The sequence below is a fragment of the Epinephelus lanceolatus genome, chromosome 9, assembly GCF_041903045.1.
Source record: "Epinephelus lanceolatus isolate andai-2023 chromosome 9, ASM4190304v1, whole genome shotgun sequence".
Classification (NCBI taxonomy): domain Eukaryota; kingdom Metazoa; phylum Chordata; class Actinopteri; order Perciformes; family Serranidae; genus Epinephelus; species Epinephelus lanceolatus.
In genome coordinates this window covers 24,265,227-24,292,500 of record NC_135742.1, presented here as the reverse complement: position 1 = coordinate 24,292,500, position 27,274 = coordinate 24,265,227, and the positions used below count along the sequence as shown (strand labels likewise).

The 27,274-nt window shown below is 41.7% G+C and overlaps 1 protein-coding gene across 13 annotated transcripts in view; it reads right to left on the bottom strand.

The window, feature by feature from the left end:
• The window catches only part of ank1a (ankyrin 1, erythrocytic a), a 119,093-nt gene extending 98,113 nt beyond the window's left edge, over positions 1-20,980 (bottom strand). For 10 of the 13 annotated variants that reach the window (XM_033618906.2, XM_078170709.1, XM_078170716.1 and 7 more), the window contains exon 1: positions 19,989-20,980. In XM_033618906.2, the coding sequence (XP_033474797.1) occupies positions 19,989-20,114 (126 nt within the window). In that variant the 5' untranslated portion in view covers positions 20,115-20,980. The remainder of the gene's footprint in view (positions 1-19,988) is intronic. The other 3 variants (XM_078170714.1, XM_078170725.1, XM_078170717.1) reach the window with 1 other exon arrangement.
• Between the last annotated feature and the right edge of the window lie 6,294 nt (positions 20,981-27,274).

Below are 27,274 nucleotides of genomic sequence, written 5' to 3'. Positions count from 1 at the left end.
GTAAAAAATAAACCCAATAACAATAAAATCTACAATTAAACAACATTTACAAAGCATTTCAGACATACCAAAATTAGATGTAAATATACATATAAAGTTTACACAGGACACTGCAAAGTAAACATAAATTTGGTGTAGTGGACTCAGAGTAGAGAAGCCTTTAACACTATTATATTAAACACACAATATCTCACATTTTAATTATGACCAGGTTATTAAGATGAAGATTATTCACAGATTTGAATATGGACAAAGCCAGCATGAGGGATGACAGAAGGGGGTGGAATTATATAAAAAGAAAAGAGTGAGTAAGTGTTGAAGTGGATTCAGTTTCATCGACTCAGCAGGAAGCAAGAATGCCAAAGTGACTAGAATGGAGTGACAGTGGGGGATGTGGGGGTAAGAGAGCTGATGAATGATGGAAAAACAGCAAGTTGTTCAAGGAAGTTGCTTTACAATGACCTTCAGCCTCCGACCAAGGACACACAACAAGAGATGGAATAAACAAGAGGGGGATGTGGACGGTGTCATTTTAAATTGTGTGAGTTATTGCACTGGGGAAAAATATGGTTGAGCTGAGGCCAAAATACAAAATGTAAGTGGTGTCATTTATTCTCTGGGATGCAGAAAGTTTCATTTGACATTAAAAGGTCTAAGACTCCAACAATTTTTTTTTTAAATTATCGATTAATATCCACATTATTTTCTCCATTGTTGCAAATAATAATAGTTACCAGAGACAAAGTGTTGTCTTCACAAACAGATGTTCAGTTTACTATCGTAGCAGAATAAAAATCACCAAATACTCACATTTGAGACACTGGGAATTATTGCCATTTTTCCTTTAAAAAAAACCCCATCTATTATCAAAACTGTTGATTATCTGTTGATGAATCATTTCAGCTCTAAACAAAACTGCTCTTGTGTCTGCTGTTCTTTTCTTAATGCATGCTGACAAATTATGTGTGAGCACAAACAGTGAAGATCTCACAGCTGAAACACCAGACTGTTTGCTTCCTAAGTCCTTAAAACCGAAGTTTACAAAGATATGTTCTATGGATCTGGACTTAAATCATTACTTATATGACGACAACAACCTTAAGGTCCAAAATCTTGTAAACATTTAGAAGTGCAGAATAGGGGGATAAGAATTTTTGACTGCGTTAAAAGCACTCACAATAAGTCCAGTAGTACCCAAAGAGAGTGCTGGGCAACCAACATAAAGAGATTCTGCAAAAAGCAGGCTGCATATGCATCAACCTGAAAAAACACAACAAGATCTTAATCAATCATTGGCGTATTTCTTATTAGAAGATATGTCATTTCAAATTGCTGAAAGGCCTAGCTTATTAAGATTGTTCTTCACTAAAATGCTAAGTAAAAATGATGATGTTCAGTAAAAATAAAAGATGTGTGTCCTCTCTGTGAGGCAATAAAAATATCTGGTTTCTAACAAGGTATAGGATAAAGTGATTTCAGTATGTTCTGGCATTATTTTAAGAGTTTTGAGCATCAGGATAATATCATGAATTGCAGTCATTTTGAATAATCATGACATGAAATTTTCATATTGTCCTATATCTAGTGCATTTAAGTTATCTACTGTAAATCTGTCACTCATTTTCTTTGAATAAGGAGAAAAAGGACACAGGCTAAATATTGATCCAGCAGTTATTTTAGTCACAAAGAACAACCTAGACAAATACGGTCATACAAAGAGGAAACCACAATGGCCAGACACATACACGCACACACACACTTGCGTCACATGCAGAAGCATTTCAGCAGTGTGTAGGCAATTAAAGGTCTGTGCCTAAGGGGGTGCTGAGGCCAAAGTCACCGTGCTCTATGCTCTGACAAACATTTTCTCCATTACCAGCAGACTAACTGTCCTGCACCGCCTTGAGCTCCGTTATATATTTTCTCTCACTTAGACTCTGCGTGGAGGCAGCGGGGGGAAATGGGTGAAAAGGAGAGTGACCACAGGAGCGAGGGAAAGGGGTGGAGGGAGTGCTACTGTATGATTGGACTGGAGGAGCAGAAAGGAGACGAGGACATGGTGAATGTAGTTGAATGCAAAGCAATCTCCAGCCATCAATAAAAACATGTCAGATTATCTTTTTGAAGCTGTCAGTCTCTGCATGTACCTCTGAACAAACTGGGTTGGAAAAGAGAAAACAAACGAGGAAGAAGTGCTCAACTGTTGTGACCCGATCCATATGGTTATGATGGATTTTCGGTCATTGAACAGGAAATGAAATATGGATGCGTGTAATACTGTTGGCGTGTAGGCTACAGTTAAAGGACAGCATTTTTGAGGAGGATGTGTGTAGTAGTAGTGGCACAGAGAGGGATTGTGTAGGAGTATTTGACAGGAGGAGAAAATGAGAGAATAAATCAGATGATGTCAGTGTTCATATAGTGATTGGAAAGTCCTCTGTGTAAGCACTAGGTGGCGACATCCAGCTTTCTCACAGAGCACCCAACACTGTGCTGACTAAGGGCTGGCTGATAGTGGATGTGCGTGTGCCAGGTCTACATACATGTGTGCTTACATGTGATCGTGTGCGAGGTGCGGTTGACCTTGTACTGTAAAGCTGCTGCATACACGCAGATTCTCCTTCATCCTGAGCTGATACCGCAACAGTCCCCGAGGACCGACCCCCCTCCTCTTCGATCCAAACTGATTTAATATGGCGGGGAAAAATGCAGCTCAAACATTATCTGAACAAATTTCTGTTTGCTAAATCAAAGCTTTTACAAATGTGTGTGGTGGAAGTTGATTATTCCATATCTACCTACACAGCAATCCCATTTTCTTTTCTTTTCCCTGCCTACTGAAAACATTAGGCTGCCGTAACAGTAAAAATGACTGATGCTCCATCCCCCCCCCGCCTCTCTCTGTTGCTCACTTAATCTCTCTTGTTTCTCTCTCTAAATGTGAGATCCATAGCTTAGTGCAAACTCGGAGGCTGTGAGAGGAGAGAGGGAGGTGTTAAGAATCGAAAGCATGGTCTTGCAGTGTTGCAATGTGCCGCCAGTAACTGCGGCAGAAACAGGGAGAGAGGGAGGGAGTTGTAGTCTATATTGAAGCAGGAGAATTGATTATGGGAGGGATGGAGGAATGTATTGTGGGAGGGAGGGAGGGAGGGAGGGAGGGAGAAAGGGAAGGGGGTGGGCACATGGCTCTGCATCTGCTCGAGAAAAATCTCTAGGGTCAGCCAATTAGAGGCTGGGTGACACCACTATCCTCCCTGCTAGCTAGTAAATCCTGCGCCACAAGACAATCCACGTGCCACTGCTCAATGAACGTGTGAGGTTGTACAGAGACACACAAAAAAGCAAGATGACACACACACACAGAAAAAATGTTAAGCACTCAGTGAAATTGGCGGTAGTTAAACACCAGAGAGTTAAGTGTTTACTTGCTTTAATGGCAGATGTGTCTGAGAGATTGAGCATTAATTTATGTCATTCAATCAGCCCTGGAATGACTGACATACATCAAGATTAGAGAGGGCTCATGTCCCAGCTGACAAGACCAACAAGTCTTCCAACCCATATGGCCACATAGGTCATATGTTCCTACCCTCTAATACGACACACAGGGTCATTTACTTAGCACCACTACTGGTGGACAACAGAATAACTAGTATCTGCTAACAGTGGCAGCCTTAAAGGGACAGTTCAGGATTTTTGAAGTGAGGCTGTATGAGGTACTTATCTATTCCCTGTTTGCAGAAACAGATGGGACTAGCACCCCAGAAGCTCAGCAGTATATTGAATTGAACCCCCATTCAATGCTGTGAATGGAGGTTGACACAAAAACGTATTTTAGCCTCCTAAAATGCAGCCCACTTAAAAAAAATCAGTATCAGTTTAAGTGGAATGCCACATTGAGGATATTTTCACCAATTTTCCTTGTTGACAGACAGCCCTTTTTTTTGTCTCTACATTTTCTCAACCGTTAAACTGCCGCCACTGCCGCATGCTGTATTGCTTTGCAGGTCTATTGTTTGGGTCAGACTGTCAGCGGGTTATGGAAGACACAACAAATACTAAAAAGTAAAACTAACTGATTATGACAGTAACAACAAAGCGCCATTGACTGTAGGGACAAGACCGGAAGCTAACTGTGAACTGTAAATGCATGCTCACGGACCTAGAGAGCTACTGCTGCCATGAGTCGGACTTGTTTGCAACACAACTGCAGGATCTTTCTGAATTAAGGGATTCCAGCGCTTTACATACAGTCTACAAAGTCAGCATTACCAACCATCCAGAGTTCCCTGCCTTACTGAACGGCGGTGTCTTGCAGACCTTCTTCAGTTATCTCGAGATAAATTGGAAAAAACTTTCCAGACCAGAAGAGCCTAATGATTATTTGTCAATGTAAATTTTTGGCTCTCAGTACTATTGTGTAAAGACCAAACCAACCAAAGTGCCACTGGCTATGTTTATCTTATCAACGCATTTGTGTTAGCCATGTGTAGAGGGAAACTAAGCTGGAATCACAAACTCTATAGCCACTGGTGTACTGTGATAACCGTAGCCTAACCTAGTATTTCATATTTTATATCCGGATATATAACTGTATGTACGACTTGTGTGATGGGAAATTACAGTACATTCAGCAAGCATCTCTCTCACTTATTTGGCCATGGTTTTACATAATCCTCTGAAGAGAAATGTTCACACAAAATTGTCTCAGGCTGCAGGTAGCGTATTAATGTAATGTCAATCAAGGTAATAGGGTGAACTGTATGTGATGACCGGGACTTTTCTTTGTTTAGACAGCCCGGAAAAACACAAGCGCACACTATCTTTGAAATACTGGTATTTACAAAAGTAAAGGTTTTTTTAAATCTGATTTTACAACAGCATTTTCCGACCCAAAAGCAGTTGACCTATGGAGTCATACAGTGCACAGCAGCGGCAACACAGAAGACATTATTTTACGGTTGAGAAAATGTAGTGCCAAAAGAGAAAAGGGCTGTCTGGCAGTGAGTAAAAGTGATGAAAATATCCTCAATGTAGCATCCACTTAGAGTCATAGTGAATTTTTTTGGTGTGCCTTTTGTTTTGGGTGGCTAAAATACGTTTTGGTGTCATCCCCCATTCACAGCAATGCATTGCTGAGCTTCTGGGGTGTGAGTCCTGTCTGTTTCTGCAAACAGGGAGCACACCAACCATCATCTACTGAACCCTAACTGACTATAGATATGTACCTCATACAGCTCCACTTCAAAAATCCTAAACGTTGTGAAACCGTTGTAGTTGTACCAAAACTATGTGGTTAGGTTTACAAAAATCATGTTTTGGCTTAAATTAAGTATGTTTGTTGCCAACGTAACATAACATGATATATCTCATGTGACTGTTACATTTGTTTCACACTTGACACAAACATCGGTCTCCTGGATAAAAGTCCTGTATTTGTTTGACCCATCCACCTTCTCATCCTCAAATCCCTATGCAGAGAAAGAGATTTGTCAAACTCTGAGCTTAGTAACTGTGGTAATTCTACGAAATGGAGCCTGATATCAGAACCCATGTGTGAGAGATGCAGGATGTCCTTGAGAGTAATTTTAAAAAAGGTGCCACTGTTCATGTAGCATTTTAACATCATCAAATCGCTCCCACATTCCCATCGTTTGAGAACTGAGTGTAATTAGTGAAAACAAATGTCAGCCTTGCAAAAAATATTCACTGTGCCTCCACACTGAATTCTGCAGTGTGAAACTTTTAAAGAATTTTTAGTTACAGACTTGGCAAAGAAGCAACACAATATTTCAGCCAAGCTAATTAATTAACTAGTGCTACTACACATGTAGCACCTTCAGCACAGGCACGGATGAATGAATGGAGGTCCTGTTATGTTCTGTGTCTCTACATGTTATTGGCCATCCTCCTGGAGAGCAGAGCACCACTGTGTTTGCTGGGTGGGATGAGGAAGAGGATCAAATCAAAGTGACACCACCTCTGCCTTGGGGGGATTCAGATGAAGGGGTTGACAAATGGCTAAGCTTTTAATAACAGGTCCATGACACTACAACACTATGATGACACTTGACACAAGGATTAGATGACTCAAGAAATCTGCACTCCACTAAGTAAGATTTGTCATCAGGGAGCACAGAGTGATACTCCAAGGCACCAAGGCCAAAGTCCTGGTCTTGAAATGTCATCATCTGTTACCCAAAAGGACTGCTATAGTCATAAAAACTAAACCTGGATCCCTTCCTTCAGAAGCCCTACTAAGCTGCTGTAACATATATATACTGTATTTCAAGATGCCACTTTGGACTATGCAGGTTTAATTCAGTCAGGAAATTCAGACTCCAATCATGAACTCAATCTTCTCCTTCCCATCGCATTAAATGAATCAGACGTTCTCTATTGTCCGCACTCAGACAACTGGAACTGAGAATTACAGCCGGGAAGCTGCGCTGCTGTAATGACCTACTGTACTGCTGGGTTTTGAATCTAATTATTCCCCTTCCCTCCGGTAGACAGAAAAGAAGGAATCATCATATCAATCAGGTAAATAAGACACCCGTCATTCAATACACAGGAAAAGGGCGCAGAGTCACCCTGGGGTCACCCATACTCCTCTGATATTTCGATCCTTTTTGCTTTCACTCTCCTCTTCTATGGCTCTACCCCTGGGCTATATTCCTTCAGTCTGAGCGTTCGTCTTCACACCAAACACTCGCACACAATCACTAACACATAAGGTGCCTCCCACACACATACAAATGTAGTCCCTCACTGGCATGTTCGCCTTGAACACAGAAATACATGCAAAACTTGCAACAATACATGTTCTAAAATGTAGACCTCCATATTTTACCATCTGAGATGCCAAGACTGAATCTACAGCTGTGGTAGCAGCTCAGTGACTCATAACAGTGCTTTGAGCTGAATGACACATCAGCATGCTCTCAATCAATCAATCAATCAATTTTATTTATAAAGCCCAATATCACAAATCACAATTTGCCTCACAGGACTTTACAGCATACGACATCCTCTGTCCTTAACCTCAGGAAGAGCAACTGAGGAGGGATCCCTCTTCCAGGACGGACAGACGTGCAATAGATGTCGTACAGAACAGATCAGCATAATAAATTAACAGTAATGCAGGTAATGACAGTAGCTTACAACAACATTATTGAAAGTAATAATATTATAGTTATAGTTCTGGCTACTGTGGTACAATATGTTGAAAGTATGTATTAATATCTGGCAGTATACATGTGTGACAATAGTCATATGTGTATAATAACAGTAGAAGTATGACTAATGACTAATGATGGCAGCAGCACAACCACACATGTCACGCTGTCCAGGCACCGCTGTGATATGAGTTAATCTGAGAGACAGTGGAGCACAAAGGCTCCGGAGAAGAAGCCGAGTTAGTGACATCCAGAATGGCCGAGTTAGCAAGATGCAGTAATAGAATACGAGAGAGAGAGAGAGAGAGAGAGAGAGAGAGAGAGAGAGAGAGAGAGAGAGAGAGAGAGAGAGAGAGAGAGAGAGAGAGAGAGAGAGAGGAGAGAAGGTGCCCGATGTATTATAGGGGGGTCCTCCGGCAGACTAGGCCTAAGTCAGCCTAACTAGGGGCTGGTACAGGGCAAGTCTGAGCCAGCCCTAACTATAAGCTTTGACAACACTATCATGCTGATGCTAACCAGGTGTAATCTTTAACATGTTTACCATCTTAGTTCAGCATCTAAACATGCTAACGTTTGCTAATTACTGAACATTAAGTGCAGGGGAGGTGGATGAGAATGTGATTACTTTCGCAGGTATAAACCAATGTGATGGACATGTAGAAATTTCGACCAGAAGTCGGCACTAGATGACAAGTCAGGGATCACTGAAATTATCACAATATATCCTGGGAAAAACAAAAGCATCAGTGAAAATCTCGGGGTCATCCCTATGTTTCCAGGGTTCTGTATTTCCCGGGTTCTATGTTCCCCACTTAACCATGCAAAAAAGCTTCTGTGTTCCCCGCTTACATAAAAAGGGTTCTATGTTTCCCGCTTGGTTGAGCGGGCAACATAGAACCCTGGAAACATAGAACCTTTTTTGTGCAAGCGGGGAACATAGAACCTTTTTTGCAGGGTTAAGTGGGGAACATAGAACCCGGAAAACATAGAACCCTGGAAACATAGATACGCTCCCAAAATCTCCCCATACGAAATCAACTCACTATCTCTGCTTTGACCAGCCAGAGTCAGGAACAGGTGAGGATTATAAATTACAGCATCCCAAGATAAGGGTGCTCCAATTGATCGGCCACCGACCATTATCAGACGATATTTGTTCACAGTATTGGGCAGTAACATGTTACAGTAATAACATTACTTTTTCAAGTAACGAGTAGTGTAACTAATTACTAATGAAATTTCAGTAATAATATTATGGTTACTCCAAAACCAAAGAACTTGTTACAGCATTACTTTTGTTTTCACATCACCAATGACTTGAAATGCAACATCACATCAGCGGACTCATTTTAGTTATCGTCACAAAGCAGCTAGCTAGTTGAAAACACTTAACTTAGCATGGAAGTATTCCCATCACTTTGATTTTGTCAAGAGGAAAGATGACAAAAACACTTTCACTGCATGTAGTCGGACTAAAACTCTTTCCACAGCAAAAACCTTCTGTCTGAAACACATTGGCTACTACAACAGACATAAAGCTCCAGGAAATACACCCCACCAAAGGTGAGCCCTCTGCGGCTGCGGAGGTTGGCTGTAATCCTGCACTGGTTAAACACCCAAAACTGAATTTTACTCGTGCACAGCTGCAGCTACAAAGAAGTGATGAAGCATGTGGATGGATATGTGGTGGATGAAATGTTGTCTGTGAGCGACTCTCCATCTTTCGGGTAGAGCCTTGGGGAAATACCCGTCAGAGGCAACAGAAAACCCCCAGGTAAAAAAGAAGCTATCTAGCCTTAGCTACACTTACCGGTGATTACCCTGACACTCACTCAAAGGCACACATCTGAATTTTGGGGAGATACGCAATTACCAATTTAATGGGGAGTAACAGAAAAGTAGTGTAACGAATTACTGTTGGCAGGAAGTAATAAGTAAAGTCATTTTATTACCTTTGAAAAGAGTAACGAGCAATGAAGTGATATTACATTTTCAGAGTAACAAGCCCAACACTGTTTGCTCTAAAGAGTCGCAATGCCGATCAGGTGACGCAGAACTCGCTTAAACATTTCTCTACAAGCCGCTGAAATAGCCTCGCTGGTCTGGCGGTTCTGACAAACTGTAGCTCACACTGAACACTCACTGTAACATTGTAACTGCTGGTATTGGTACTAGTAGTTACTGTTAGATGAGAAGTCAGAGGAACATTCATTTCTGCAGATTCTCTATATGTATGCAGAATCTTTATGTGTCGGGAAAAGATTTTTGTATCTGTAAGTGTTCTGGTTTCCAGTCCGGGTAGTGTTGACCAATCATGTTTGAACAGCAGGTAAAGAGTCCTTGTAGGGAGGCAGAACACATTCGTAGAAATTAACCCATCAGCTATGCTTCAATGACAAGCTAGTTTTATATTAGCTTTTTAAAAAAATCCATCTGCATTCATATGCAGATATCTGCATATAGAGATTAGCTGAAACCTCTGGTGCATGGAAAAGGAAGTCCTGGCTCGGGTATTTGCTGGCTACACCGGATCTCCTGAAATATTGGCCCTCACCCCTCAGCCCAATAGCCAATCAGCTCTGAGACCGGGGGATGATTGATGTCAGTAAGATACATCCTGTGGGGACCATGAACGTCTGGACAAATTTCCATAGCAATCTGTCAGAAAGTTTATATTCTTTGGTCTGATCCAAATTGGCGGAGTGACACTGCCATCCCTAGTGCCATGCTACGAGGGAAAGGTCTCTGCAAACCAATAATGATCATTCATAATAACCTTGCTCATTCATTCTCTTTTCATGAGGTAAGGCATATGTGAAAAGGAAAGACAATGATAGAATCATAAGGTCAGTAAAAGGTGGTTGGGGATAGAAAATGCATCGAATTGCAGCAAACACCTGCTGTTGTAAGTTATACGCCCTGTTGTTTAAAGCCGAACACACAGGACAAATAAAATCTTTCTCTCCAGAGCAAAACAGAGTAGATCAATACAATAAGTGGTAGGCTGCACATTGCAGAGGCTCCTAGCTATCGCACATATCAGTCCATGAGATGCTGCAGAGTCTGAGGATATCAAGGCAGGACTCAGAGTACCTGGACATCAAACCGCACTAAGCTCCCATACCACCTCCTGTCCTTTCCTCTCTCATCGGCCAGAAGGAGCTTAAAGGGAAAGAGCTCAGGTTGGGTAACAGACACCAAAAGCTTTCCTTTTTTCACAACAAGCTGTCCAGCAATGACCTATAAAATTCATTTAAGAAGACCTCGCTTCATTCTCTCTCTCTCTCTCTCTCTCTTTTATTTGGGCATGATGAGGATCCATTTCAATAACCCTGATCTCTCAATTCTTGTTTCAGGGAGTTACGTAACAGCTGCACTATTAGAATAACAATTGGGAGGAGAGATTAGCGCAATCGGCCAAGGAGAGAGATAGGAGGAAGATGAAGCAGGGAGGGAGGCAATAGAAGGGAAATCTAAGGAAGCCCCTCAAAATATGACACATCATTTCACGTGCTGTCTCACAAATGAATAGATTAAACCGTGCAGTGGGAGGGCGAACGCAGACGAATTCTGCTACTGTTAATATTTTTTGGAGGTTTACACAAGCCTGTTGTGAGAAGACTATACGCTTTACTGAAAGCACTGCAGTCCTATGTGTCAGTTCAGCTTCATTTACAATCATCAGCCGAGAAACACCAATAAATGCTTGTGTCTCGCAGGCTTTCTTTGATTACGGAGATAACACAAAATTAGTGGATGCTGATGCTCGTGGCTTCAGTCTATATCGAAAGGATGAATCACTGCAGTGAGGATGAAACTGAAAACATGATGAGAAATCTTTATCACTGATCAACAATTTAAAAATACCCCCAGGCTTTGGAGTTTTGGGGAAGCCAAACCCCTGCAGAGAGGGAGTGCCTGCTGGATGCTTGATGTTATTTTGCTTTCTTTTCTTTTTTTCTATTTTAACAATGATCTGAGAGTAACTTTTGAGCAGGGGAGTCGTCTCGTCTCTCTAATCAAATAAACCTGATTCGATGTGGTGGGCTATCTGCTTTGGAATCACTCAGTCTTCGCTAGCTCATAAATAAAGACCCGCCATCGCCCTGGTAAAGGGAGGACAAGGGAGGAGAGAGGTGGGGGTTGGTGAATTGCCTCACATGCGCCTTCCAGTCCTGCTTTAATTAAAGGAGAGTAGGCTGCAGCTCCCGGCCAACCTGCCCCAGCAGCACTTACTGTAGAGCCAGGAGCTGGACTCACTGAAACTCATTCCCAGGCTCCATCAACATGAGTGAGTGCCTTGGCCAGGCCTGCTGAGTCATCTGTCTGAGGGGTTCCACAGGGTCACCTGGGCTGCAGCCACACACCATCACATTAGTGTCCTTAGAAAGACTAAACATAATCTTACCACTAAAAGAAATCTAAAACCCAAGATCTATCTGGAAGAAAATGCAGTTTTAGAGCCACAACATATTCCTCTAGAAAACCCCAACGACGAATTGAACGGGAAAATATCCAATTAAATACAATTATCACAAAGTTTAAAGCAGGGGTTAGCCACCATTTTGGTGGTGGTCTCGTGGACCAGTAGGCAATATGTGGGTATAATATTAAAAAAAACGATCTGCAATTTCTGTGGTATGTGTCTTCCATATTGTTCCCCCAATTCAAAAACACATAATCTATGAATGTGCAATTGTGTTGGACACAAGAGGTCTCCTACAGTACATCACTGAAAGGTCCATTTTCACAAGACAGGAAACAGGGTGAAACAACTAGCCCGGCATATTTCAAAGGTAACAAAATATGCCTACCAGCACCTCAGAAGTTTACTGATTAAACCGTTATATCTTGTGTGTTTAAAGGTATACTATGTGGAAGGGGTGGGTGATATTACCCTAAAATAATATCACGATATTTCAGGGTATTTTTGCAATAACCATATTCTCTGATGATATAATAAGTAATACAGTTTAACATGTCAACCTAACAGTTTACCTTCAAATATTCAGTAAAAACTAAATAAAATAATCTCTTGTTTCTTTAGTTTGTGAACAACAACAGTAACTCAGTAAGATTTAGATTCTGTATACAATATTAATAGTTAAAATAATATCTACTACAAATCACACATTTAAACAGCTCCCAAATACAAAGGATCTATATATAAATAAATCAACAGGCGATTTCCTTCTTTTAGCAAAATCCTAAATGATAGAGTTGGGGTTTTTTTCCCACCTGGACCTTTATGCTCTGCTATTTCTCCTCTAATCATCACACTGTAACCTGTGACAGGCTGTTATGCTATGATAACTATTGCACATTCACAAATATGTAGTTTTTTGTCGAGCCACGAGCATTACGTAGGTTTACCATACAAAATGTTTATGACTACATCACAGCGGAGCTGCTGAATGAGTTCCCTCTGAGTGGTAAGAGTCTGAGAAGTCCGGGGCTGTTCATAAAACATTCAAGACACCACAGTTTATTCCACACTACTGACACTGCCCCTTTTTGGAACCACCGCGGAGTCGGTAATAATTTTGGTTTCATCCATAATTGTTGTTGACATGGGTAACAGTATGATGTCAATATGTCAACAAGTAGACTTCATTTTTCACGATATTAAAAATTATACCGGTATTATCATGAACAAGATGATATGGCACACCCCTACTATGTAAATTGTTGGTTATGGTTTGTAACATTAAAAAGGATAGTGAAAGTTAGAGCCAACCCCAGACTCACTCTTGTTCACTATATTTGTGTCAATGTTATCCTTAGCTATGCGTGCTGCTTACAGTCTGGCACCTATAAGTCATGACCTCACCTGCGTGCTGTGTTTGGGAACGTCCTGAGCATTGCAACATAAGAAGAAAATGAGAAAATACAGGCAGAGGGCAGAGTCTCTGCAGATAAATACACCACACAAACTTCTGTCTTTACATTGTGTTTTTGGTAAATCCTTCATAGTACACTTTTAATCTGTACAGAAAACAAAGTGTAAAAATAACAAGCTACAGTTTTGCCAGGAGCAGTGACTTCCTGAAGTCTGGTACTCACCATGGCAACCACCAGAGACTCCAGGAAGTTATTGCCCAGGCCATGAAATAGTCCAGCAGCTTGAGTAGCATTGATCTTCTCATCAGTTGGCAAGAAAATGAATAGGTTTATTCTCCAAAATTACAAATTCCTGTAAGGTCTTAATGGCATGTTCAGTATATCAGAAAAATAATCTGTTTGACTGATAATAAAATAATTGTTAGTTGCAGTCCTTATTGGACTAGCCAATATCTCTTTGAGGTAAAACAAGAGGCCAGTGTTTATTTGTCTTGAGCCTGAAATGGATATCGACTGAAGCCAAGTTTCAGATGAAAGACAACGATCCACATATAAACTATTTACACGTTGTAGCAGCCACTGATTAAATTGATTACTATCTCCCAATGGTTTGACCTGAGGAATGGGCCATTTAAAATTCATCGCTTTGATCACAGTAGCCAAAGAGCGAACAGGTAAGCAGGCAGGCAGGGCTGATCGGCAGACAGGTGCTAGATTTGCCTGTGATGGGCTTAGTCACTGCTGCAGCACCCCTAATCCACTGCACCAAACCTGGACACACTCAAAAAACACAAAGCCATACATACACTTTAACATGGCATCAACATCTACAGCAGTAAGGTAGCAATCTGTCTCAGACATCGACACATTAACCTCAGTGAAGGCTCAGCTTCCTGTTCAGACAGGGAGGGTGAGAGATTTTGGAGGGCAGACAGAGACGAGGCTGGAATGCTGATCCTCTGCTGCCACCTCTGCTTTATATGAAGATGGAGATGGCACTTAGATAGTACTTTCAGCGTTGCAATGTTCCCCGGCAGCCATGTTAGCTGCACAATCCTGCACCACAGCTGCTGTTTAGAAAACCATACCTTATGGATGCCTGATGGGCTGCGATATGCAGCTGCAGCCAACACCTCTGAGTGCCAGACAATATACAGCAACAAAAGGAGCCACAGTGCATCCTGACCAGACTTACTGTATTGATGAGTCTGAGTACCAGCACCACTAAGTGGTCAGTCCTTAGCTGCTACGACTCTTTCTCTGCACTTCACTGCCTTGCAAGTAACAGACAAGCTCGACTACACAGAAACTGGATGTGAACACTCGGTGACCTTTTAGCTACATCAGATACAGGCTTCACATATGATCTTGCAACACTGACATTACAGTACAGTTTTATAGTCCTATACCAATTAGTCGAATCAGCAGATGTTCTCATTAACTGTTTTTCACATTTGATGGCTCCAGCTTGTTAAATGTGAGAATGTGCTGCTTGGACTTGTCTTACATTACAGTGAACTGAAGTAAACTGAATATCTTTGGGTTTTGGACAAAGCAAAATGTAACATCACCTTGCCTCTCTGAAATTCTAATGGGCCATTTTCACTGTTTTTTATAGATTAATGGAATAATCATTAAAAAAAAGAAAATAATTGCCAGATTATAACAAATAATTTTAAGTTTTGTTTTGGAAGAAGCAGCTTTTGTCCCAGCATGCCACAGTGTTACATTTGCTGGCAGAAAAAGCTTTGAGGGATGGGCATGAGTGTTCGAGTAGTTGTCAGTATACTCTCAAGGTGTTACTCAATCGCTGCCCAACCTCCCACATGTGAACATGACTTTTAAACTTGTTTTTAGCGGGTGCAGTGTATTTCTTCGCTCAAAAGGAATATACTCCAATTATCATGGAACTACTGCTGGAGTGTGAGCTCCGCACCGGGAAACAGTTGGTCAGGGTCCGTTCACTCACACATACACACACACACACACACACACACAGAGTGACAGGGCTAACTGTTAGCATCACACAGCTAATGTTTCCTAAACAGTTATTAATGGGACAGAGTTAGGCTGTTTGGTGCTGTTGTGAGATTTTTGGAATATTTAACAGCTCAGTGTTGGATGTTAGCCGGTGCTACTGTTTTACCTTGTGCTAACTGGGCAGACATTAAACTGACGTTAGGGTTAGGGTTAGAGAGTGGCTCCAGACTCCCAAGACTGTTCTTAAGTTCTGCCTTTAACCTATGCAACAGCAGCATCAGAAACTTTGATCAATTTCTTTATGATAACTTTGAATTTATGGTTTAATAGGCTAATTGAAGCCTGGCTGTTCAACAAATGGATTTCAAATTGCACTTGTTTTTTGTTGGACAATTTCCAATTTCCAAGTACTCGAGTACTCTATACTATTTAATATGTGCACTCAAATATGGAAGTTACTTAAAATGCCCATCCCCACTGCCTTTAGAGATATTTACATAGTTTGTTTAAAATTGCCACTAGAGTTGAAACTAACAAATAATTAATGTGCACCAGTTTTGATAAATTGATTATTTATGGAAGCCTTTCTTTTTTGCCAATAAGTCACTGGTTCTCAGCTTCTCAAATGTAAATATTTGTTTTTCTAAATAAACTAAAATAAAATGGCAGAAAATAACTGATAATGAAAATAATCATTGGTTGCAGCCCAGCCAGTTTTTCCCAGTGGCCACTCACGGTATTGCAGCAGACAAAATAACCCTGCCTTCCAAAAAGCACTTTCCCCCTAGGCTACCATTCTAAAAAGCCATCTGTAAAACTGTTGACAGGACAAGTCAGACTGCAAACAAAGTTAATTATGACTCTTTCTATTATGATTTGTGATGTTTGATTTGTGATTATTCAGTGGACTGCAAACCACATAAGTAAAACCAGAAGCAAGAAACATGTTTTTGGCCTATGTGCCAGGCGAGCAACTCCATTTGAATGAACAGGTGCCATCATCGGATCCGGTATCTACGTTTATGTTGCAGCCCTATCACAAAAATAACCATTACAATTGCAATAGGTGCATGAGATTTATATGTGCATTCATGACATTGTTGCCACATTAAAACTCACTGAAACATAAAACTCATTCATGACCCACTCAAATAAGCAAAAGGTGAATGACCTCAGAGATAAATCCATATTGCTGCTCACAGAAATACTGCTCTGATACATCCTCCATGACACTATTGGATTTGTTTACCACCCTGGGGGCACACCGAGCACTGATCACGTACTGTAGCACTAAAACAATTGGAAACAGGAGGAAGCAGATCTCTAAATGGTCATTAAGAGCCCGACTGAAATAATTGTCTGGCTTTTACTACCAGCTCGCAAGACAAATTTAGTTTATTGTTTTCTTAAGAAATTGCAATTAGATGTTCAATTTGAACTCGCACTATTTTGTAACTTGCATAAATACCATGAAGAGAAAGACCTTGATTCTTGTTTTGTTTGTGTTCATGGTTCTTCTTGTCTCTCCACATTTGTATTAAAAACAGCGATAAACCATAAACTCCTAAAATTAAGCAGCCAATATTTAAATAACACAAAAGCCAAAATAACACTCAAACAGAATGAACAAATGCGGCCCTGGAGTGTTGATATATTTTCAATCTTCAAACAGTCTGTTTAGAAAGAAATGCCAGGTGCACATTTCCCATGACCTTGGAATAATCCTGAATCTTTAAATAAGTAAACAGCCTCAAATGAAAATTGCACCAGATACATTTTTTATCCGTCACGTTGATATGAAACAAACAATACACACACAGCAAAGCACTACTCCTTCCTTCATGGCCAGGTAAACCACTGCACACTGAAGCAGCTGTAGATGTAGACACAAACCCACATACAGAATGAGGTGAGAATAGGTGCTGACTAGGACAATAGGGCTTTGTTCACATCCTGACAATGCTCATTTTTCAAGCGGAGCAAACTCATCAATAAAAGTAATTTGAGGACAGCATTAGCCACTGCTCAGCAACTGACCTGTGCTGTATAATATCACTACACCATGAAGCCAATTAAAACAGCACTTTCACCCTTTGATGATGAACTGTTGGCTTTATGACTCTGGACATGCCCCCACAGGGATGGAAATAATCATGTAAAACACCAAGCATACATTAGTCACAAGGGCAGCCATAAAGGGATTAAAACAATAAAGAGGACAAGCAAATCAAACAATGTCTTTAAAAGATAAAATAAATAAAATACTAGAAAATAAATAAGGCTTTTCACCATAAAGGCTGAGGTAGCAGCTCCTAGAGGCCATAAGACCAACTGGACCAAAAAAGCCAGAGCACAGTGACAGTCTAAAGCAGGGATACTCAACTTGCTTTGTCGAAGGGGACGCTTTTGCAAAATGACCGAGGCCCAAGGGTCAGTTAATATACAAACAATTAAATTTATCAGTATATATAGTAAATGAATTTCCTCTTTTCAACCTTTTGACATTTGCTGTCCACACTCATCTTTGACAAGAAGCAAATCCAGTCGCAGCAGCCCTGCACAGGTCAGGTATAAGCAGGAGCGTTACTAGGATTTGAGGACATGCGGGGCGTAGTCAGGACCTCTGTCAGGCGGTCCAAGGGAATCCTCACCTAGCATGTTTTTCTTTATAGAAAAAAGCTCTTTTTATTGTTTTTTTTTATGGACTCTGGCACCTTATTTACATTCAAAGTAAAGCATGGAAGCCCACCCAGCACCCTATCACTGACCAGATTTGGCCCACTGGCCACAAATTGAGTATCACTGGTCTACAGTAACCTGCTGACTGTCATCTATTCCCAGCCCTGCGCTCTGCTATTGCAATTAAAAATACCGGAGCAATAATACATCAATCACAATAAATTGAAACAATTCAATGTACAAGACATGTAAAGATCAATAAAGGAAACTAATAACTTAATACACATCTATAGTGCAGGATAAACGATTGAAAGGCCTTCGGTGAAGAAGGAAACTGAGGCTTACATAACAAAGATCCTGATTTGCTGCTAACAAAATGATACAGGAAAAAAATGGTGAGTATACATGTGTGTGAGCAAAATGTATTGTGTGGTTAAATAAAAAACAATGTGGCTCTGTCACAGAGAGAAGTGTTGACCTTGCCTGCACCGCGAGGATAGGGACACTCCCGAGGTGCAGGTCGATTCACAGCTGATGGCACAACTACTGAAAAAAAAAAGAAGAAGGGAAAAAAAAAAAACAGGCTTCCAGTGGCAGAGAAAAAAAACTAAGTGCGACGGCGGTTTTGTTAACCACCACGCAATATAAGGAAACTTCTGAACTACAGACTGTAGAAATTGACTACGTTGCTGCGGGCATCAAAGAGGAAACAAAGAAGGCACTGGAGAGAAAGACAGAGAAAGAGAGAGAATTCCCCCAGTATTAACATCTGCTCCAGAAACCAGGAATGGCTGTAAGCCGGTGTTAAAAAAGGAAGAGAGGTTGGGAGGGGGAGCTGGAGGGGAGTCAGGAAGCTTATTTGAAAGACTTAAGCTGCATGGTTACGTAAGTGATATGGGATCCTCTGAAACCATACACTTTCAGTCAAAGTTGGGATGCATTAGTACCCTCGCCAGATATCTTATCCCTGCGTCATCCATACTGTAAGAGCTGCAGGCTTCCCCTTCTTAAATCTCATCTTGTCCAGCATGCACATACAACACATGCATGAAACACACGCACACAAGCATCTCTGCACCGACTTTCACACTCCTGGTCCATTTAGCAAAAGCTTGATAAGATGTGTCTCTTAAAGAGGTTAGAGTTGAAGATATGGAGGAACACCACAGTAAATCACTGGCTCATGTCAGTCATCGCCGACAGAGTGGTGACATGTGTGTGTCTGTGATGAAATGATTGTGTCTGACTCTTCTACGAAAAGCGCTGAAGAGCAAACCCCTACTGAGAGACATCTACCCCAGGTGTATCTGAGTCATACCACCTTTTCCTCTCTTCTTTCATGCACAACAAAAAGAAAAATCTAATCCCCTACACCAGCCTCTCAGCCCTACCTCCCCTCTCTGTGAAAGTGGAAGCTGTACTGTGTTTCTGTCCATAACACTGTCTCTACTGCATCAGCATCAGATTGGTTTACAGCCAGCCTGGCACGGTGCAGGCTCACAGGGCGGCTGGACTCATACTCGCTTTGCTGAGGACCAATTTGCCACCAATACACAACAGCACAGTCTGTGGATGACTCATTTTCATTAATGAGTGAAATCCGACGAGAGGCCAGAGGAATAAAGTAGACTCGGCAGCTTGGTGATACGTCCCTGCAGTCGGCGACTGGCGGAGAGGAGATTTATTGTTTACAATGAGCTCTGCTAGTCGCTCCAGCTCTGCTTGGGACTTCTCAGTCAGATGCAAGTCTGCAGGTATTGCTCTGCGGTCATTAAAATGCCACATAGAGGAAAAGCTGAGAGGAGAAGAGAACGACTGTTTGTGGAAATTGGCAAGCTCACAGTTTTCGTGGATAATTAGTGCTGTAGTGTAATTTTGCTCACTAACACCATACCGCAGTGTGACAACAAAGAAAGAGAGGAGACAGAGATGTGAAGAGGGACAGACACAGTGAGAGGTAGAGTACTACACTGCCTTATCAGACGGCTTAGACAGGACAGTCAATAAAGCAGATATAAAGCAGTCGAGAGGAGTAGGAGAGCATGCAGTGTGTTGTACCGTTTCCCCATGTCTGTATGCACAGGACATACATGTGTGCCAGGGAGACTGTGTGCACACACAGTAGAAACACACTTATGACTGAGTTTCCATGTGTGCCCCGGCACCCCTGACCAGAGCTTGGCATGACAGAGAAAGAAGGTGGGGGGGGGCGTCTCAACCTTCCTGCCCCCCTCTCCAGCCACCCCTCCCTCCCCACCCTACCCCCATCACTCCACCCCTGACTACCCCACCTGTGAATAGTCCCAGTACCTTGCGCTTTTTATCCCGTGAGCGACTCCTCTTTTTGACCCTCTCCTCCTCCTTCTCTTTGCGTTCCGCCTCTAGCTGGGCTTCTAAATCCTTGTTCTTGCGGAGATGTTTGGCAGCTTGTGCCATGGTGTTGGTGGTGGGGGTCTCGGTGGCGTTGGCGTGTCCAGATCCTACGGCGGTGGTCTGCGGGGCGACAGCGCTGGGACTTCTACCTGGCGCAGGCCAACACTAGCGCTGCCGCTGCTGCTCTGTGCTCCTCTATGGCCCTGCAGAGTCTGCGAGCGTGCTCACCCTCTGCCTCCTCCTCCTCCTCTTCAGCAGTGCAGTCACACACACATCGGCAGTCCTCAGCCGTCTGCTGTGGGATGCTACTGCAGCGCTGCTCTCTCTCCCTCTCTCACTCTCCAATGCTCGCACTCTCCCTCTCTCAATCGCTTATGTACACTTCCCTCCTTCAGTTTTTCTGCTGCCTTCCTCTCTCCTCTCCCTCATTCTCTGTGCGGGAGGAAAAAAAAGATTAATAGTGAACAAACAGGTTTTCCTTCTTTTTGACTTGTTTTCCTTCTCTATATCTCTCTTCCCTTCACTGCTTTGACGTTCTGTGAAACTGCTTTGACCCCCCCCACCCCCAACAAAGATTAAAGAGGGATGAACTGACAGTCAGTTGAGGAATAGCCCGAGCAGCTTTGAGTCAAAGTCAGCTCTCCTTCCTCTCATTGCATTGATTTTGTTTCCTTTTCCTGTATTTAATTTCTCAGTATCTCATAGTCCTGCTGTGTGTCCATCTGTGGAGGCTCGCTAGGCTGCACAGGGAACCCGGCATCGCCACAGCCAATCACGCAATCACTCACACACACACGGTTACCAGTGGAAATAAAAAAAAAAAAAAAATCTAAAACATGCATGAGAAAAAAAAAGCTGCCTCTTACTCGTTTACTCTCCCCCTCTCTTTCTGCTCCCTTCTCCCTCTCTACTGTTCAAGCGCTGCAGCAGACAGGATTGGTACCCATGCAAGGATGTTGGTGCAGTGTGCTTGTGTTTATTAGAGTGAGGCTGTGAGCAATAAAAGGCTATTCCATATCTCTCCCTGGCCATCTATTGTAAAGTGTGATTCAGTAACATCAAAAGCTTTGCTTCATTGACTTCTTTTTCTGCATTCCTTTTCTCCTCTTCCCCTGATCCCTTGTTATAGTGTTTCATTCAATACAAGAAAGGGTGGTGTGAATAAATATATTATAGTGTGAGTGGATTCTGTGTCTTGTGCTCATGTACAATGTATGTGTGGATATGTGCGCAGTGAGAAAGAGGTGCATAGGGAGAGAGGTGCTGATGGAGCCAGCACCTGTTTACTGGTATTGCTCTGCCTCTCTCATTCCCCCTACCTCCCCTCCCTCCCTTCCTCCCTCCTTCCCCCCCTCTCCCCTCCTCCCTGCAATGCTGCTGACGCAGGCAAAAAATATCCTTTAACATCTCTCTTTTCCCAGCTCACTATACATCACACGTACAGTTCACATTGATACAGTAGACACACAAACACACACACAATCAGCACGCATGCCACCACACGTGTTTCAGTACATATATACGCACACTCACACAGAAAAAGGGGGGGCAGTTGGTGAATGGCTGTTAATAGAGTGCTCTGCAGCCACATCTTAATTTATGGCTTATTTTTTCCTCTCCTCCATGAGTTATTCAAAAACAAGCAGGATGTTATCACTCTCCATCCTATTGTCCCAATCTGCCAATCCTTGTCCTATTATTGCAGTAACTATCAGGTCTTTTCTGACAGTCATCAGTTGAATGACTCATGATTTTGAGCCCGATTTGAAAGAATAGTGCTCTTCAGAAAATGAAATTAGGGTTAGTCATGGTTGTTTGTATTATTAAAAGCCAAAATTATGTTAACAAAGCAAAGACTGTTAGCCATCTTTTCTGAGCCATTCCTGGTACATTTCACTCATTATCTGCTGCTGCTTCCTGTCCATATCTGTATACTTATGTCTTTCTCTCCCTCTCTCTGTTTTCCCTCTGCTCTCCTGCCAAGGCTTCCCCTGATCTGATAGCAGCTCTCTCTCTATACTGCAGCATACTAATGAATAGGACTGGTGATATTGCCTTCTGTCTGCAATGCTACTACACAAATCACTCGCTCATGTGGCCTAGCAATGACACAAACAAACACAAATACTGACGGGCTGACAGTTCTGTGGCAAGAGATCCATCACCATATTGAACTCCTGGGGAATGTGCCTAAATGAATCACCAGCGGGACTGACTGCACGGGTAATAAGGAAGTTTTTGCTTAGCCAACTAAATAGGTCTTGTTATGCTATATGCTCTTGCTCTGCTAATGGAGGGGCAGTTTTACGGTGGATCTTAACACAGCCTGTAGGACCTCTTATAGTAGCTGGATCATCTGAGAGAAGAGAGCGTTCCACACCCATCACATACTAACAAGAAACATGATAGCCTAATAGTTAGAAGCGATGGTTTAATAAATTCAAACCACCAGATTCAATCCCTGTTTGACTCTGTGCTTTTTGGCTGCCTACCGTCAAACCTTTTCATGGATGCAGAAACAAAGAAATGTGTTACCGGCTCACCCTTTTACCCCTTAAAGGGCAGTGGATTTGTGGGTAACCTGTGAGGGTGTGATGTGCACCTCATCGTGTATATGGAGGGAAGCAGCTCTCTCGGGGTGTCACAGTGAAGATGGCAGGCGGCAAAGAGTGATGATAGCAGTAGAATTAAGTGTCTAGATAAGCTCAGGGCTACACCTTAACCGCATGAGAAGGCCATGTTTATTGTATTGTGGTGAAGACTGCAATAAAGCCACTGTTGTGAACGGTATTACTTTTACGGCATCCTAAAACCTCGCCATCCTTCCTTCTGCAGGGTGGTTCGGAGCGCTAGAAGCTAGTTACCAGCTAATAACGAGCCAAGCTAAAATTAATGTTAATAAGACAGTGTGTTCCCAACCACAGTTCGGAGCTGGTACGCTGTCACTGGGAGAGGTAACACATGTTTTTCAAGTACTCAATGACTGCAGCTGCATTACTGTGATGTATTAATGCTTTAACTTGAAATTAATGTGCCATACTGAAATTTTATGGAAACCACTGACTAGTAAATTAATCTAAAAACTAAGTTTGGCTTTGGGAGAGTGACGGTAGCAATATAAAGTATGCCTCGATAATAAATTTACACATTTGGAACTTTCAACAAATGTCTATAACCTGACAACAGCTACAACCAATTACATCTAACTAGGAGTTCAACCCACCATTCAACCAACATCCCAGTTTATTCAATTTGATATAATTTGACCTTGGAAAAAACATTTGAATAGATGATTTAGTGGCTGTTCTGGGGTCAGTTTCACCCACTGAATAGGGCTGTGACGACAACTGCATCATCGCAACACTGCACTTATGTGAAACTACCGTCATTACCACTGGGCCCAAATTGGGCCCGATAATTCACTGAAAAATGCCCTTATTTGGCTCTGATGCAGCCCCTCTTTTGCCTTGCTCAATGTCCTGCTCACAATACTTTGATTGGTTGTACATCATAAGTAATAGCATATCAACACTGAAAGCTGCCGCACCACAGAAAGCAAAGACGAAGACCGAGCTACTCAAGCCAGCAAATGGACTCTTAACTCTGTGTCAAAGGTAAGGCAGCAGATACTACTGAAGATGTAATAAACATCACAACCAGGGTAAGAAAACATCCATACCCTCACAGCCATATGAAACCACTTCCTCTCCTGTTCATTTTTGACAGGTTTCACTAATCAAAACAAATGCCATACATGCAACCACATGCTAGAACCCTGTGGGACTTTTACTAGCAATTTGTGGGTACCTATCATTTGAAAAACGTGACATTGCTTCCATTAGAGATCAGAATATCAACAGTGCTCAGAAGTGGCTTTGGTAAAATAGGCTTCAGGGTCTTTTAATGGAATCAAATCATCTTTGTTGGCAGATGAAGTTTGTCCAACATGATATTTAGATGTTAAATTTCTATTAATTCTGAGTACTTCAAAGACTTCTTATCTGTGTTGGCATAAAAACTGCTGCTGCCAAGGTCAACAATGAACTTTTTTCACATGTTCAGGAAAATGGAAATTGGATTATCTTGAGTAACCAGGTCATGATTTCTCGAAAGAGATATTGCTGTTGAGATTTTCAAATGTATTTTTATGGTGCTTTGAGCACCACAAGCTGAGTACCATCTTGTTCCATTATAATGTAGAGAAGGCAGACATCTCAATGGCCAATATCTCGACCACTCAGCAACTCACATCAAAGAAATGTAGATAAATAAAAAGCACACAGAGGAAAAATGTGTATTTTCAATTTGGGGGTAAACTGTCCCTTTAACATGCACCAATGTATAAAATAATCTTCATACAAATTTTTCCCTAAGCATGCTAAACCACTGGAATGTACTTAAAAAAAAAACACATAAGCAAAAACACATAAGCCTTGTTTTGTGTTTCAGAGTGCACCCATTGTATATTGACTGTCCCTGGGGTGGTCCTGCCTGGGACACAAAGGGACAGGTTGTGTGGACCTGGGGGGAGACAGAAACACACAGCTACTGCCCGAGTTTCTCTTCAGTGTGACGGCCAGCACCCGCCAGCATATTAGCCGCTCCAGTGCTCCTCAAAAAACAGTGAACGGGACACGACAGAGCCACACATACACACCGTTGCAGACCCACATGCAAACTCACCACAGTGAAAGGAGAAGGAAGAGGCAGCCTATTGAACACATGGGAGCATACTGTATGTAACCTCACTACCAAATCCAGACCCTCTGAATAGAGACACAGACAGTCATGTGACTGCTTAAGTGTATACAGAAAAATACTTTCAATTCCAATGGAGTTAAAGCTCACACTGGCCCAGTGTTTATGAACTGTTAAATTAAGTTTTCAGCATTCAGTGTCACTGCACGTTTTAAGTGTAAGCATCAACAGCACTTAAGGTGTTAACCCCTTGATTCCCCCTTTACAACCGAAATGGTAACATGTACTGAATACTTTTTATTATTTACCACCAAGAAGTTAAACTACATTCTAAAAATTACTTCACATGCCTGATTTTCTCCAGCAAACTTACTGAAGCTGACTTAAAGAAGTAATTCTGACGACCAAATATTTAACAAAACAACTTGTGCCTTTCATACACTAGAGGACCTTTAAACGACTAAAAGACTTATTTCTGACATCCTCTCACATCTAAAGACAATGTGAGATTTTAGTCACCGACTATAAGATTTTGCAGAGACTAAGACTCTTGCAGGGTCACTATTTGCTAGACTACAGCTAGATGGAGGAAAATAATATGCCAAACAAGCATTAGAAACATGAAACATTGACAACTCTTTACATGTCCACAAAAACACATAACTCTAGAATCACAATGTAAACTGCATCATATGTCGACATTATTCTTTTCAATCTGACATCTACTTTTTATCAGCTTTAGTTTCACCTGAACTCGCAACCAGCCTCCATTTATAAGCTGTGCTATTTAGAAGGAGCAGACCATTTAAAAAATTATGGTTTCTCACAAAAATAAGTGCTGGTTGCTGGGTCAGATCCCTCAAAAAGTCCTTTGGTGTAAGGCCGGTATTTTCATACTAAGGACTGAAAGGATTCAGTTTTTCAAGTCTGTCCTGGAGATACATTTATAAAATCAAAGAAAATCAGAATGAAGGATGTAGACATGATTTTAAAACATTTTAGACTGGCCACCATCTGAATCATATGAACTTTGTAAATCAAAAGTTTGTAAATCTGCAGTGTTGGCTTTGATGGCTCTCTGTCTAATACTTTACCATATAGGCATGACAATTTTTATGTTCAAAATGGTCAATCAAAAGCTTATCGACAGCAAAGATAATAACAGTGTCTACCTTAGGTATCTCAGTTATGTCAGAGGACACTGGTATATCACCTTCACTGAATTCCCTCAATCTCATTCAGCTTTACCCAGTTAGCTGAGTAAATGTCTTTATGGATGCTGACTTTAGCAATATTGCCAACCTCTCACTACTATCCACTTAACTCAGACTAAATGGTTTTATTGGTCCATGTTAAGTATTTTTATGGTAATGTCTCCCAATGATAAGATAGCGTATGTGTGAGGGTTAACCTGGACCCTGTTTTCCCATGTTTTTGTGTTTAAGTGACTAATGGTAACAACAATAACTGAAAGTGGTCCACTACTGAAAAGACCGCTGCAGCCGGCAGAGGCACTAAAAGGGTTTGTTTTTGCCACTGTCAGGCTCAGATTATAATAATAGGTGTCTTACAACATTATAGACAGGACACAAAGGGGACGTACATGTGCTACATCTTTATCTGCCTGGAAAACATGAGGTTGGGCACTGGGCTCTTCTGTGTGCCAACTTTCAAGGGCGTGGAGGCAGGTTGCATGCGGGTTGCTATGCAACCCTAACCAGTACCGTATCATAGCCTACTTACCAGAAATCCTGAGTGCAGAGCTAATGTTCTTCAAGGTGTTATATTGTAAGTGTGTATTAGGCCAAAAATATTGTCTGTGGGACAGATGTAAAGCTCTGAGTAGCCCTGCACTACAATAATTAACCTCTCCTTCAGATTTACCATGGACTGATATTTACGGAAGAAGGAAAATATCTGCTGGCTGTGATTGGTTGTTCCTCATCACATGACATGCAGTTCACCCTGCTGCATTCCAAAATTGAGCTCAGGTTATCACAGGACCATCGTGCCCTGAAAAATAGGCACTTGGGAAAGCGTGCACACTGTGACGGCGTTTCTCTGGCGCTTGAGTGCACCTGCCGAGTGTCTACATTGAAAACAATTAATGTGAGGGTGCAAAAAATGTGGCTTGCCTACAGCCCAACAGAGAAAGATTTTTTTTGTTAAAGAGTAAGATCCTTTTTCTTTAACCAGCAACAGCCCTGAAATCGCAATTGCCAACTTCATCAGGATACATTTAAATAAACAGTAATTTGATCATGTATAAAGCCAGCATACCTTCACATCTAACTGGCTGAATTGAGGGTTTATTTCAACCTAACCAGAGTTTGTGATTGTTGAAACAGTGGTAAGCCAAACCAATTTGTTTGTGAGTTTTATTAAGTGAAGTATGTTATACAATGATAAAATTATTGTTCATGTAAATGAAGTATGGTGAGTTTGGTGAAAGAGATTTCGAGCCTGTTTCTGCTAAAACAAAACAGATCTTATTTTTTAAAAAACTGTCTCTCTCCGTAATGATC